The following is a 15660-nucleotide window of genomic DNA, read 5'->3' as shown; positions in this document are numbered from 1 at the left end:
ATAAACACATCTTATAATCACCAACAACTGTAGGAATTTTGAAGCTGTTGGCTCTTTCAATGTAAAAGTTACAGGGGGATACAAAAAATATCAGTATCAGCCTGCCAAAATATGTATCCCCTTCTAAAATGAACTGAGAGTATCCCACATTCTAGATTTTTGGCACATAAACACCTCTTATAATCACCAACAACTGTAGGAATTTTGAAGCTGTTGGCTCTTTCAATGTAAAAGTTACAGGGGGATACAAAAAATATCAGTATCAGCCTGCCAAAATATGTATCCCCTTCTAAAATGAACTGAGAGTATCCCACATTCTAGATTTTTGGCACATAAACACATCTTATAATCACCAACAACTGTAGGAATTTTGAAGCTGTTGGCTCTTTCAATGTAAAAGTTACGGGGGGATACAAAAAATATCAGTATCAGCCTGCCAAAATATGTATCCCCTTCTAAAATGAACTGAGAGTATCCCACATTCTAGATTTTTGGCACATAAACACATCTTATAATCACCAACAACTGTAGGAATTTTGAAGCTGTTGGCTCTTTCAATGTAAAAGTTACAGGGGGATACAAAAAATATCAGTATCAGCCTGCCAAAATATGTATCCCCTTCTAAAATGAACTGAGAGTATCCCACATTCTAGATTTTTGGCACATAAACACCTCTTATAATCACCAACAACTGTAGGAATTTTGAAGCTGTTGGCTCTTTCAATGTAAAAGTTACAGGGGGATACAAAAAATATCAGTATCAGCCTGCCAAAATATGTATCCCCTTCTAAAATGAACTGAGAGTATCCCACATTCTAGATTTTTGGCACATAAACACATCTTATAATCACCAACAACTGTAGGAATTTTGAAGCTGTTGGCTCTTTCAATGTAAAAGTTACGGGGGGATACAAAAAATATCAGTATCAGCCTGCCAAAATATGTATCCCCTTCTAAAATGAACTGAGAGTATCCCACATTCTAGATTTTTGGCACATAAACACCTCTTATAATCACCAACAACTGTAGGAATTTTGAAGCTGTTGGCTCTTTCAATGTAAAAGTTACAGGGGGATACAAAAAATATCAGTATCAGCCTGCCAAAATATGTATCCCCTTCTAAAATGAACTGAGAGTATCCCACATTCTAGATTTTTGGCACATAAACACCTCTTATAATCACCAACAACTGTAGGAATTTTGAAGCTGTTGGCTCTTTCAATGTAAAAGTTACAGGGGGATACAAAAAATATCAGTATCAGCCTGCCAAAATATGTATCCCCTTCTAAAATGAACTGAGAGTATCCCACATTCTAGATTTTTGGCACATAAACACATCTTATAATCACCAACAACTGTAGGAATTTTGAAGCTGTTGGCTCTTTCAATGTAAAAGTTACAGGGGGATACAAAAAATATCAGTATCAGCCTGCCAAAATATGTATCCCCTTCTAAAATGAACTGAGAGTATCCCACATTCTAGATTTTTGGCACATAAACACCTCTTATAATCACCAACAACTGTAGGAATTTTGAAGCTGTTGGCTCTTTCAATGTAAAAGTTACAGGGGGATACAAAAAATATCAGTATCAGCCTGCCAAAATATGTATCCCCTTCTAAAATGAACTGAGAGTATCCCACATTCTAGATTTTTGGCACATAAACACCTCTTATAATCACCAACAACTGTAGGAATTTTGAAGCTGTTGGCTCTTTCAATGTAAAAGTTACAGGGGGATACAAAAAATATCAGTATCAGCCTGCCAAAATATGTATCCCCTTCTAAAATGAACTGAGAGTATCCCACATTCTAGATTTTTGGCACATAAACACATCTTATAATCACCAACAACTGTAGGAATTTTGAAGCTGTTGGCTCTTTCAATGTAAAAGTTACAGGGGGATACAAAAAATATCAGTATCAGCCTGCCAAAATATGTATCCCCTTCTAAAATGAACTGAGAGTATCCCACATTGTAGATTTTTGGCACATAAACACCTCTTATAATCACCAACAACTGTAGGAATTTTGAAGCTGTTGGCTCTTTCAATGTAAAAGTTACAGGGGGATACAAAAAATATCAGTATCAGCCTGCCAAAATATGTATCCCCTTCTAAAATGAACTGAGAGTATCCCACATTCTAGATTTTTGGCACATAAACACCTCTTATAATCACCAACAACTGTAGGAATTTTGAAGCTGTTGGCTCTTTCAATGTAAAAGTTACAGGGGGATACAAAAAATATCAGTATCAGCCTGCCAAAATATGTATCCCCTTCTAAAATGAACTGAGAGTATCCCACATTCTAGATTTTTGGCACATAAACACCTCTTATAATCACCAACAACTGTAGGAATTTTGAAGCTGTTGGCTCTTTCAATGTAAAAGTTACGGGGGGATACAAAAAATATCAGTATCGGCCTGCCAAAAATGTGTCATCCTTTTACAGAGCACAGAGAGTGGTTAAACTGCATGTGTTTTTCAACTGCATCTATATGAAATGCCAAAAACCTTTCAAACTTTCAACAACTGTAATGTTTATTTATTCATATAAACTATATACAGAATAGTCAGAACTACTAAAAATTTTCTAACAAAAACAAGCAGGACAAACAAAGGCCTTCTCTGGTGATGGGTTATTCATGCAGATCTGGTGAAACCAGCGAAGACAAACATCGCACTGTATCTGGAAAAAAAAGGTACATGTAGAACACTTTCAACATCAGTGGTGCTTATACATATTAGGAAAATTCCTTAAAACATCATAACCACTGATGAAACTTTACCAAAAAATGTCCCAATTTTATATTAGTTTATGTTTTTACCCAGTTGAAATCGTTTTCGTGTTCCTCTTCCCCACAGTAACGACAAATGTTCGAAAGGTTATCTGTTAATCGTGAAAACAAAACAGATAATGGATAGTTAATCTATAGTTCTGTGATATCATATAACATAAGTTTTGGTGATTGGGAATATTTTGAAAAGTGGCATAACATTTCTTTTTCTTTTGAAAACGTATGCTGGATATAAACATGCAATGTTTAGTCTGTTGTGTTCCTACTGTTTGCAAATTTGTAGTTTTTATTTGTTGATAAGGCTTTAAGATTGCTCAACACTTTCTAGGTGTATACAGAAAAACATTTTTTGTTTGACATGTGCTACTAGAAATTATTTAAAGAATTCATAATTTTATGAGATCTGGTGTTTTACAACCTCCTGTAAAAGATCTGAAAACTATTGAATAACAAAGATGTCAAAAACATGAAAATATTATTTTAGTATCACACATTTCTTTGTAGCATATAAATTACCTGTCTGTAGAAGAAGTTTTACTGCAATTTCCCTTCTATGCTGAGTAATGGCCGTGGAGTTTGTTTGAAAAACCATTTCCTCTCTTCTGAGCAGTTTTTCTGCAAACTGACATTCCAAGATAAAGGTTACAAAGTTTAAAATGTTCAATATATACAACTGCAAAATAGCCAACACATATAATGATGATAAGGGAGAAAGCACATACTTTCAACACAAACACACCGCATGAGGTACTGTCTGTCTGTTTCGGATGCTGAACAGTGTCACATTTCCATCTGGAGACTTTGCATCCTTTGTTTCTCATGAAGGCCCTACAACAAGACAAAGGAAAACATTCTATCTGTCAGTAGATGGATGGATGGATGAATGGATGGATGAATGAATGAATGAATGAATGAATGAATGAATGAATGAATGAATGAATGAATGAATGAATGAATGAATGGATGGATGGATGGATGGATGGATGGATGGATGATGCATGCGTGCACAAGTGTGCGGTGGTCTTCCTTACCTTGTAGTTTCCAAACATTGTTTAATGTCTTGTTTGGACTCCCCCAGTGGATCCAAGAGCAGGGATCTCTTTTCATGAGAATAAATGACCTTGAAAAGCAAGTATGAATTATGATAAACAATACTATTTCAGGAATCAGTGTTGTTTCTTTTTGTCTAAAGTGTCATTTACGGCTAATTTCCAGTGATGATGGTCATTTATAACTCCAAGTAAAACTTCATGATCCATGGGTTTTATCTGAAAAACATAAAACATTTGAAAAACAACAACAAATGGTTTTACAAATTCAGCTGTCAAAAGAATAACACTAAAAATATGAAAATAAAGAAAACCCTTTAATTGAATAACAGTATTTCCTCAAGACAGTTTTTATTTACATTCTTATATGTGACAGGTTATTCGTTGCATTTCAAAAATTTAAATCATTAACTTAATATAGAAAGATCATGAATGAAATATTATTACTCTGCATTTGTAAGTATGTTGAAAATATATTTTTAGGTTATACAGACCTTAAGCCTTCCAAATTGTCCCTTCCAAATTGCAGTCATTGCAAAGGAGTCAATCAGAGCTGCTTTTCCTTTGTTGCTGCAATTGTGGTCACGGACCAATAGCCTCATATAGGCATTAATGGACTGTTAAGGAAATGGTCATAGATTTAGCAAAATGCACTTAGTTATGTGGCTAACTAAAGAACACTTAAAATTATGAGCAGTACTATGTACCTCACTTTCCAGTTCCATGTTGGGACCAATTTGTTTAATGTCCCAATAATAGATTTTGTATGGCCCGATTTTGGAAAGGAGAACATGTGAAACATTTCCTTCCCATGCTTCCTGGACATCTATTGAAAAATATAAAGAAACACAACTGTCAATAAAGGATGCAGCTGCTACTCAAGCAACAAACTGTTGTGCCATAGCACACACATTTCCCTGCAAAACAAAGGCATACTGAAATATGCATGATTTTGGTAGTTGATCAAAATTACATGTACAACATGATTAGATATAGGTGTTTTTATAAATCAGAGCCAAAAACATTCTTACATTTCTCAACAACAGCCGTTGTGTATGTTTCCTCAGAACAGGGCTTTGACGGCTGTGGTGGAGTCGCTGGAGTCGGTGTTACAGCTTCTACTGCTGGGTCAGAACAGGGCTTTGACGGCTGTGGTGGAGTCGCTGGAGTCGGTGTTACAGCTTCTGCTGCTGGGTCAGAACAGGGCTTTGACGGCTGTGGTGGAGTCGCTGGAGTCGGTGTTACAGCTTCTACTGCTGGGTCAGAACAGGGCTTTGACGGCTGTGGTGGAGTCGCTGGAGTCGGTGTTACAGCTTCTGCTGCTGGGTCAGAACAGGGCTTTGACGGCTGTGGTGGAGTCGCTGGAGTTGGTGTTACAGCTTCTACTGCTGGGTCAGAACAGGGCTTTGACGGCTGTGGTGGAGTCGCTGGAGTCGGTGTTACAGCTTCTGCTGCTGGGTCAGAACAGGGCTTTGACGGCTGTGGTGGAGTCGCTGGAGTCGGTGTTACAGCTTCTGCTGCTGGGTCAGAACAGGGCTTTGACGGCTGTGGTGGAGTCGCTGGAGTTGGTGTTACAGCTTCTACTGCTGGGTCAGAACAGGGCTTTGACGGCTGTGGTGGAGTCGCTGGAGTCGGTGTTACAGCTTCTGCTGCTGGGTCAGAACAGGGCTTTGACGGCTGTGGTGGAGTCGCTGGAGTTGGTGTTACAGCTTCTACTGCTGGGTCAGAACAGGGCTTTGACGGCTGTGGTGGAGTCGCTGGAGTCGGTGTTACAGCTTCTGCTGCTGGGTCAGAACAGGGCTTTGACGGCTGTGGTGGAGTCGCTGGAGTTGGTGTTACAGCTTCTACTGCTGGGTCAGAACAGGGCTTTGACGGCTGTGGTGGAGCTGCAGGGATAGTATTTCTTGGTTGCGGATGATTGTGGGGCACCCTGGGTGTGCTCTCAACAGCTAACTTGAGCTGATCAGTACTAATTTTGTTAAATACATTCCCTTTCTCATCTTGCAGATCAGCACATTTTCCTTTTATTGCTGTGATGACATATGGGCCAAAGTAGCATCTTTCCAGCTTCCCCCCTTTTCTTTGTTGGCTTCTGACATTTTGTCTCCATACTTTCTCCCCAACTTTGAAAACCACTTTGCTATCAGACTTATTTTTGCTTCTGGTTTTTTCATGTCCCTCATCAAGATTTTTTCTGACTTTCTCAAAGAGTAGTATCTGCTCCTCAATTCCCTGCGCTAAGTCCTCTGACGCCACTGCATCCTCGATGCTGCTGTCAATCTTGATAAAGTAACAGAAAGTTTAGATTAAGAAAGTGTGATTTTAATGTGTTACAATTGTCTGTTAATATTACATTTAGAAAGTTGAAGGAGCCAGCCTGCTCTTTCAGAACATTTCACACTGTTATGATACATATTAAAGGAAGTCCATAAAAAAATGTAACATCAATTTTATGATACATATTTTAACAGAGACATCAGTACACCTTTGGTTTTCTCTATGTAGCTAACTGTCTGACATGCACTTTGCATCATCTTGTTTCTTAAAAGTGTGATATGAACAAACTTGCTATCCGTGTGAATAAAAAACACTAAACACATAATCACTAAACATAATATCAATACCTCAACCTCCTGGGGAATTTCAGAGGGATATCGAGCCTCTCTCCCAAACATAATGTAGTAAGGGGAGTACTTTGTGGTCATCTGTTTTTTTGTCCGCAGACCAAACATGACTGGTTCCAGAAAGTCATCCCATTTTTCTGGATGACCTCCAGTAACTTTACTCAAGGCTCTAGGATTGAGGAGATTTTAATGATTTAGTATCAGAATCAGTTTCTCATATTCTAGAGCTTTTCACAAGTCAATCTGCACAAAATTGTAGTAGATAATTATTTGATGGTTTGGGAGCAGAAATGATAACAAATGACTCACCTCTGAATTGTCCCATTCATCCTTTCAACCAGCCCATTAGTTTGAGGGTGGTAAGGACAGCAGAGGCTCCTTTCAATCCCCAGGATGTCACACACTTTTTTGTTAATCTGGAGTGTTAAAGGAGTTTTTTAATACAATGTAACCACGTGGTATACAGTCCAAAATACATTTAAGGTGTCGATTTAAAAGTGTATAGATAGATAGATCTATATATATATCTATAGATAGATCTATATAAGAACAGCAAGAGTTCTTATGAAAATCAACAAGAGGGATCATATTTCTCCAACTTTAGCTTCCCTTCATTGGCTTCCTGTTAAATTAAGAATAGAATTTAAAATTCTTCTTGTAACGTATAAAGCCCTTAATAATCAAGCTCCATCATATATCAGAGCTCTGATTACCCCGTATGTTCCTAACAGAGCACTTCGCTCTCAGACTGCAGGTCTGCTGGTGGTTCCTAGAGTCTCTAAAAGTAGAATGGGAGGCAGATCCTTTAGCTATCAGGCTCCTCTCCTGTGGAACCAACTCCCAGTTTTGGTCCGTGAGGCAGACACACTGTCTACTTTTAAGACTAATCTTAAAACTTTCCTTTTTGACAAAGCTTATTTTTAGGAGGCTTATGTTACTCTGAGCTCCCTCTATAGTTATGCTGCTATAGGCTACTGGAGGACATCAGGGTCTAATTTTCTAAGTTTCTTACTCTACTGAGTTCTATTCTTTAATTTTTGTCTCGCTTGTCGTATTTTCTGTTTTTAACTTCTTTTGTTCTCTCTTTTCTTCATAGTAGGTACACCTGGTCTGGCGTTCTGATTAGCTGTGACATCATCCATGGAGGACAGATCACCCACTATAACCATCTAATGTAGAACAGATTACTGGATCAATGTGAGCTTCTGTGATTGTTTGTCTCTCTTGTTGTGTCTCTGCTCTGTCATCTGTAAACCCCAGTCGGTCGAGGCAGATGACCGTTCATACTGAGCCTGGTTCTGCTGGAGGTTTTTCCTTCTCGTTAATGGGGAGTTTTTCTTTCCACTGTCGCTTCATGCTTGCTCAGTATGAAGGATTGCTGCAAAGCCATGGACAATGCAGACGACTCTCCCTGTGGCTCTACGCTTCTTCAGGAGTGATGCTGCTTGTCAGGACTTTGATGCAATCAACTGGTTCCCTTATATAGGAAATTATTTGACCAATCTGTATGATCTGACCCAATTTGTATAATCTGATTGATTTTGATTTTGTAAAGTGCCTTGAGATGACATGTTTCATGAATTGGCGCTATATAAATTGAATTGAATTGAATTGAATTGAATTGAATAGATAGATAGATAGATAGATAGATAGATAGATAGATAGATAGATAGATAGATAGATAGATAGATAGATAGATAGATAGATAGATAGATAGATAGATAGATAGATAGATAGATAGATAGATAGATAGATAGATAGATAGATAGATAGATAGATAGATAGATAGATAGATAGATAGATAGATAGATAGATAGATAGATAGATAGGTACTTACAGAATTCACAAATTCGCTCCCCTGGTCAGTAAGGATCCTCTTGGGGGCTCCAAAACGATAAAAAAATTTGAGGATACACTCAGTGACCTCCTTGGCAGACTTGGTTTTTAACGGATAAGCCTCCGACCACTTAGTGAAGTAGTCCACCATAACACAGATATACTGGTTCCCTTTTGTTGTGGTTGTCAGTTTACCAATTAAGTCCATCCCGACCAGTTCAAGTGGCTGAGAAACCTGAAACAAGACAATATATTTTCAATATAAAAACACAAACCATCTCTTCCACACAGAGCTTCATTTGGGAAACTTTCAAAAGAGTTTATCTTTTAAATAAAATTAAGTCTCTTAAACTGTCCTTTATGTCTTTTTGGCATTAAGTTTGTACTCCTTCATGAAAACGGGCAATATTAATGGACAAACCTTTATTGGCGTAAACTCCGATGGTTTCTTGAGACATGGAGTGCTGGCTTGACAGTCTAAGCACTGGGAGACCTAAAGTACAGAATGTTATGTAATGAAGAACAAAACTCAAAGGTAAAAACAAGTGATGTATAATAAATGAAGAAATAACTGGAATCAAATGTCGAAGATTTATCAAATTTACTGAAAGTTCTATTTTGTGTATATAATGCTTACTGTAATGCTACAGCTCGCTGTGTTTGTTTTGGTTATGTGTTCTGTGTTACTCACTGCTCTGTTTTCCTTATTAGCTCCATGTAGCAATACCTGTTACCCCTAAATAGTGGTAGGGACTCTGGGGTGCTTCTCGGACTGCCTATTCACTGCTACACAGCTCACAAGCTAGTATGTGCAAAGCCTGTTGTTTGTACTTCCTCACATAAGCACCAAGCAAGTGCAACTCGTGGACCCATTGATTGTATGCAGCATCATCTACCGGGCGGATACTGACAATGTTAGTGGCTTTTATTCTGTGTTCACCACTTTCCACTGAGATGTCTGAAGCAGCTAACCTTATTCTCTCTTACAGGGGTTCCTGAGTGCGCTCCAGACAGTTTCCAGCCTGTCAACGCTTTTTGCTTAAAAAAAACTTTTAAGCCTATTTTGGTGTCATAGCTAAATTACCAGGTCCTCTACTTGTCTTGTTACAGCATACATACCCATTTGTTGATGTCGACTGACATGCCAGGCCAGTAGTATCTTTGAGAAATTGCTTCTCTTGTTTTAGTTTGGCCACAATGGGCCCCAGTAGAGCTGCAGTGAAAATCTTTGAAAATTTTGTCTGCATTTTCAGCACCGCAGACCACTTCTGTTTTGAGGCTTCTGTCGGTTCCTTTGTGACGCCAATAAAACAACTCTTCCCCTAAAAAAAGCAAATCATTAAAAATTAAATTAAGTTTAAGCAGAGTTTAAAAAAACTGTGCACATTTGAAGCTTTCAGAACATGTTGAGTATCTGCTGGTCAGAAGAAATAAAGGAACACTTTGAAAACAGAGGATTTATCTGGACAAATACTCCAGCTTGACATCCATGCTTATGTTAGAAACAGTGTTCTGTTTTATTTTATGAAAATTATCATCCCACTGAGGACTAAATATGATCAAGCGGCCCAATTTGCTGACATGTCATTTTAGCAATTAAAAAGGATGGTACTTAGTAGTTTGTTTGTCTGCTACAGCAGAGTATCCATGCCTGACAGCCTTGGAAAATCCTTGTGAAAAGATGGCACATGGTTTCCAGGGGTATCTGCTCCCAGATGATGACCTGGTCATCACTAAGCTCCTGGGCAATGTGAGGTACAACATTTGGGTGTCCTATAGGCCTAAAAAGGATGTGTGGGAGATTGTTTGCTGCATTTATTTGGGGAAATGTGGAGGCCATGCAGTGGTGTCACTTCCTCCTCCGGGAGTCACATGGAGACTCTTGCCATGTGATATAGTATATAATGGAGCAGGAGGAATTCAGGCCTTACTGCAGTAGCAAAGGGCCTAACAAAAGGTCAGAGAATTTCATCCTGACCTCTAATGACAGACAATATGCAAATGTTTATCTTGGATACATCTGAACATCTCTCCATGGAAATACCTCCCCAGACAGACATTGACCCAATAAGTCAATCATCATGAACATTGTAGCAGCAATGTCACATTCCATGCAAGTTCCACAGACCCTTTCATTTTTTTCACATGAGCTTACAATAAACCTGCTCTCAATCATGATAAGAGCAGGGGAGCATTCTCAAACTTCCTATTTTGGTGTTCACTCACAAATATTAGGAGGGATTCACTGTATCACTTGGGGAGCACAGGGCCAATAAAAGGATGCCAGATCCTCAGATCACGCTATGAATTCTGTTTATAAAGGTTTGATTAGACATTCACGCCAGTGGCCGACTGGAGGTGAATTTGAAGGGCTGTAGTACAACTTATCCTGCTTCTTCCACTGTATTCTGGTAATGGCATATATTGAGGTATCATCCTGGTTAAAATGGACTACCTCGGAGACCTCTGACCCAGGCAAGTTATCAAAAAGTTCCATTGTACAGTTTTTCTGTGCAGTTTTTAAAGTATGTAATTTGCACATACTTTTACAGTGTTCTTCTTTATGTCAAGCAACTGTCAGGCCTACAAATTAATAAGAGTTTCATAATTGACAGACAAATCCACTGTCGCTTCATGCTTGCTCAGTATGAGGGATTGTTGCAAAGCCATGGACAATGCAGTCGACTCTCCCTGTGGCTCTGCGCTTCTTCAGGAGTGATGCTGCTTGTCGGGACTTTGATGCAATCAACTGGTTCCCTTATATAAGAAATTTTTTGACCAATCTGTATGATCTGACCTAATCTGTATAATCTGATTGATTTTGATTTGGTAAAGTGCCTTGAGATGACATGTTTCATGAATTGGCGCTATATAAATAAAATTGAATTGAATTGAATTGAAATCCATGCATCATGTTTAATATGAATGTAGACACAAAAGCATATAAACTTCTGTAGATATAGTGACCAAAAACCTAATTTAATTATAGAGTCCTGCCTTATGTAAACTTTGGAAAGTTGTGATATGAAATCCTGACACTCCTCACAATGCAGAAAAATAAGTAAAATAATGTAAACGTTCTTTTTATGACTGAAATGTATAGTTTCTTTTTTTAAAATAAACTGCTCTCAAAAGACCAAAAGTAATTACTCTTTTTTCAGCATCAACGCTGTTATATTACGAAAAGATGTCTCTACCTTCAATGCTGTAAATTGCAGCTTTTCGTCGCAAAAGTAATTTTTCTCTCTTGTTTAAAAGAGCTGGGTAAACTCCATTGAGTTTATATGTCACAATTGTTGCATACTCTGCTGGATTCATTTTTGTCGATGTATAGATTTTTCAAGCCACTTCGAAAATGTGCACTGTCAGCTAGCGAAACATTCAGCTAATACGTCACCTAATTTGCATAATTAATAACTATGGCGAGAGACAAAGTCCTATAAGCGATCTTGGGATGGAGTATTTTAAGAATAGGTCAGAGCTATACTACAGTTTATGTGTATGTTTAATTGCACAATGTTTTTGCAAATTTGTAATGTGACGAGGATCATGTATTTCAGTGTCATGAGAACAATGTATGTTTTAAATCACCAACACACTGTTATTTTAGTCTTTTATTTTTGTGGGTGTAAATCACATTTGCAAAAGTTTTTTTCTTCTTATATTTCGTTAAGGAAAATAAAATATCTTTATTTCCACGCCTAATGTGTTGGTAATGAGGCGGAGCTGAATGCGCGCTCCCGACGCAGGGGATACAAATTCTGTCGGGGATAACTCGTTTGGCACGACAGCGGCAAGAGTCACCGCGCAAGCGACATGAAACGCGCATGCTCGCTAAAGGCGCGCAACAGTCGCTCTGTGCTCGCGCCACAGGAGAACTATGGAGAGCGTGAACGATCAAATGAACCTGACAACAGCCAGAAATGATAGCCTATATGGAGAAAGGGAGAAATCTGGATGGATGGATGGATGGATGGATGGATGGATGGATGGATGGATGGATGGATGGATGGATGGATGGATACTCTGCCTTCTCAACCTACTGTATTTTTTATTTTAAACATTATTTGATGGCCTTTGTGGCAGGGATGGAGATCCATATTTTATGTCACACACAGAGTATACATCTAGATAGATAGATGGATAGATAGATGTTGCAGTATCTATAACAACCCAAACACACAGGATTTCAGAATTAGACATCCCCAGTTATTAATTTCATATACTCACCGGATCTGAATGTCCTGTTATAAAACTTTACATCGCGTTCCCCCCTGATGTCATTTACGTTGAGTTGCAATAAATGCTTAACTCTCTGCAGGTTCTTGTCTTTGTCGTCCGCTCTATTCAGCTGGCTTTGGAAACACACGGTGAGAAGGTGGGGGCTGGGTGGTGAGGTTTACGGGGGCGAGAAACGCAAAAGTAACGCAATAGTTACTTTTACTAGTAACTAGTTACTTTTATTGTGGAGTAACTCAGTTAGTAACTCAGTTACTTTTTGGGAGAAGTAACTAGTAACTATAACTAATTACTTTTTCAAAGTAACGTGCCCAACACTGACCAAGACTTCGTCACCTAAATTTTACAATATTGATTTATGTACCTCCACGGTCACCATAAAAAGTCCTATCCAAATATTGCTGATAGTTTGACGGGGGCTAGGACAAGGAAGCAGTATGCAAAATATTGTGACCTCCTGATATGGTTGCCTAGAATCCTTTGACAGACTCTATAGGCACACCCCACTTTAGAGAGATAAATAAAAAAAACATTATTTCCTGACATGTTCTCTGTGACATATTCATGCTGATGCATCTTCCCCCCTGTAATCTACACTGGAATATGCACTAGAGATACTAGAGTCAGTTTTTTTAACCATGCAGCCAAGTTGGTTTGCCCTCATGTAAAGAATCAGTTTCTTATTAACATTTCCAGCATAGTTTTCCTTTGAGCTGGTCTGTTCTCATAGTTCACCAGGCAAGTGGGAATTCCATTTGGTGTAGCTTGTTTCTCTCAGCGAAGTGGTCCAGCTTCCTGTAGCTTTTAATTGGAGCTTGGACACATACTCAGATAATAAAAAGGCTCCTGCAACATCTTTACTGTAGCTTATTGTAACAGTGCAAAATGCACAATCATCCTCAAAATATCTGAACATTGTGTCAGATGTTAAGGCAACTTCTTCCTATATTTTTTTAAAACATCTTATTCCTGGAGCTTCCTCCTTTTAAGCATTACTTACAAGCTCATAAGCTGATGCATAGCTTGTTAATTTAGGGCACATCGTTCTTCTGTTCTAATGAGTTTACAAATTTTATAGTGCTTTATGCACAAAAAGCAAAACTGTTTGCCACTTTTTATTTTGCAGGAAATCTAAGCATAAATTGTGCTCATAATAGCAAAATGAGATTAAGTCATTTTAATGAAGAAATATTTACTAGAGAGATTTATTTACCATACTTCTTTAGCAGTGTGAACGGCCTTATGGCCAGATGCATTTTATCACTGACTGCTCCATTCTTGCAGCAACTGAACTAATGAAGAAAATATATTATTACAGAATTTACCTGTTTTTTTTTTTTTTTTTTACTGCACAAGTTAAGATAGGCTTAAAAAGTTAATTCTCCATTCCAGAAAGATAACACCATTACAATTTGATGTATATGATGATCATATATTTTTTAAGTTTTAAATGTTTTAAATGGTTTCATTTTTTATGATATTGTTTAAGTGTCTCTCTTTTTTATGTTTTCATGTTCATGCAAAAAATATTTGATCAATTTATTTAAGTAAATATCAGAACCTTTCTTCTAGAAGCCCTTTTTTATAAATAATAAAATTGTGTTGCTTTTATTTAAAAAAAACTGCATTACACTGTTTAATTTTTGTTTCACTTCAATATAAGCATCAGTTATTTATGTATGCACTTGTGACTGATCAAGAACAGCATGTGCAGTTTGCTTCGAGACAGGGAGCCTTCTGGGTAAATTCACTGGCACTCTTGAAATGTATGTGTTTGAGTTAAAGGACCCTGCTTTTAATTTAAACAAGCCTGTCTTAACGCTAGCTTCAGAGATTTTAAACCACTTACCTGTATCACAGGATGTCTGGAAAAAATAATTAAGGTATCTCTACATGTGTAGCATTTGACTACAAAAAAAGCAGTTTGTCACTTGTGGGAAGATGTTTCACTGGTAACTTCACAATCAGTGGATGTACTAACCCAGAAAATCCATATATACGCCTATGTATCCTAATGTATAGTATGTACCATAACATTAGTATGGCTATCTCGGACCGACCCGAAGACATTGACTGAGTTAACCATTGACATTGTGTCTAAAGATAGTAAACAGTAATAGTAAATAGAAAGTAATTCACTGTGTTAGTAAGTGGATGATTCTGTAATTTTTGTAGTGTTGGGTATATTTCTCATTTGAAAAAGTCATGTGCTGAAATATATTGCATGTTATATTGACAAAAAAAAAAAGCACCTCAAACATTTTTAAAGGCTTATGCACAGATACAGCATAAAATTATATGCCATCATTCAAGCATAATTTGCAAATAGGAAAATACTATAGCATTAACAGACATGTAGGCCTACTTGGAATTCAGTCTTGATGTAAAATTTTAAAATGATATGTAATATGTTATAACAACAATAATGTTATCAATACATGTATATTGCATGTGATCATCAATTTAGCAGTTTTGGCACATCTGTATTATTATGCTCCATTAACACATAAATCTTTTTAGTTTTCAACTAGAGATAATTATATATATATATATATATATATATATACACCACAGGCCACAAAGCAGAGCCCCCATGGAGAAGAAGGCTGGAAGCCAAGATCAAGGCAACACGAAGAGAGGTTAGTCAGCTCTCAGACCTGCAGAAAGGTGAAGGGAAGAGGTTACCTAAGTACAACAAGCTGTCGATTCCTGAGGCTCTGGAAACTGCCAAACAAAGACTCACCGCCCTGGCCACCCGCCTAAAGAGATACAAGGGAGAAGCAGAAGCCAGGAGAATAAACCAGGTGTTCTCCACCAACCCATCCAAAGTGTACTCACAGTGGCAGGGTAATTCAAGATCAGATCCACCCAGGGCTGAGACTGAACAGTACTGGAGAAACATATGGGAGAAGGAGGCATCCCACAACACCAATGCTCAGTGGCTGGAAGATCTAAGAACAGATCACAGCAATCTCCCAGAACAAGAACCAGTAACCATTACAACGGCAGATGTCCAAGAAAGAGCGGCAGGTATGAAGAGCTGGACAGCACCAGGCCCTGACATGATCCACACCTACTGGCTGAAAAAACTAACCGCACTTCATGCACGCCTC

General features: G+C 38.0%; 1 protein-coding gene across 1 annotated transcript; it reads right to left on the bottom strand.

The window, feature by feature from the left end:
* Positions 1 to 2524: 2524 nt before the first annotated feature.
* Positions 2525 to 6919, bottom strand: LOC119783676 (proteoglycan 4-like). The gene is made up of 11 exons (XM_038285303.1): positions 6782 to 6919; positions 6473 to 6641; positions 4880 to 6128; positions 4556 to 4674; positions 4343 to 4465; positions 4002 to 4067; positions 3831 to 3919; positions 3522 to 3627; positions 3316 to 3421; positions 2830 to 2891; positions 2525 to 2690 (listed from the first exon to the last, which is right to left on the bottom strand). The coding sequence occupies exons 1-11, from the start codon at positions 6799 to 6801 to the stop codon at positions 2595 to 2597; spliced, it is 2205 nt and encodes a 734-aa protein (XP_038141231.1). The 5' UTR covers positions 6802 to 6919; the 3' UTR covers positions 2525 to 2594.
* Between the last annotated feature and the right edge of the window lie 8741 nt (positions 6920 to 15660).

This window comes from Cyprinodon tularosa, unplaced genomic scaffold (genome assembly GCF_016077235.1).
Source record: "Cyprinodon tularosa strain WSP-4 unplaced genomic scaffold, ASM1607723v1 ctg21, whole genome shotgun sequence".
NCBI classification, from domain to species: Eukaryota; Metazoa; Chordata; class Actinopteri; order Cyprinodontiformes; family Cyprinodontidae; genus Cyprinodon; species Cyprinodon tularosa.
The sequence above is the reverse complement of the archived record's forward strand: the minus strand, read 5'-3'. Positions and strand labels throughout refer to the sequence as shown.

Coding starts and splice junctions, on each gene's coding strand:
- LOC119783676 (XM_038285303.1), bottom strand. CDS start 6,801: ATGAATGGGACAATTCAGAG. Junction 4,675..4,879: donor AACGGCTGTTGTTGAGAAAT/GTAAGAATGTTT, acceptor ATTTTTCAATAG/ATGTCCAGGAAGCATGGGAA. Junction 2,691..2,829: donor ACGAAAACGATTTCAACTGG/GTAAAAACATAA, acceptor TTTTTTTTCCAG/ATACAGTGCGATGTTTGTCT.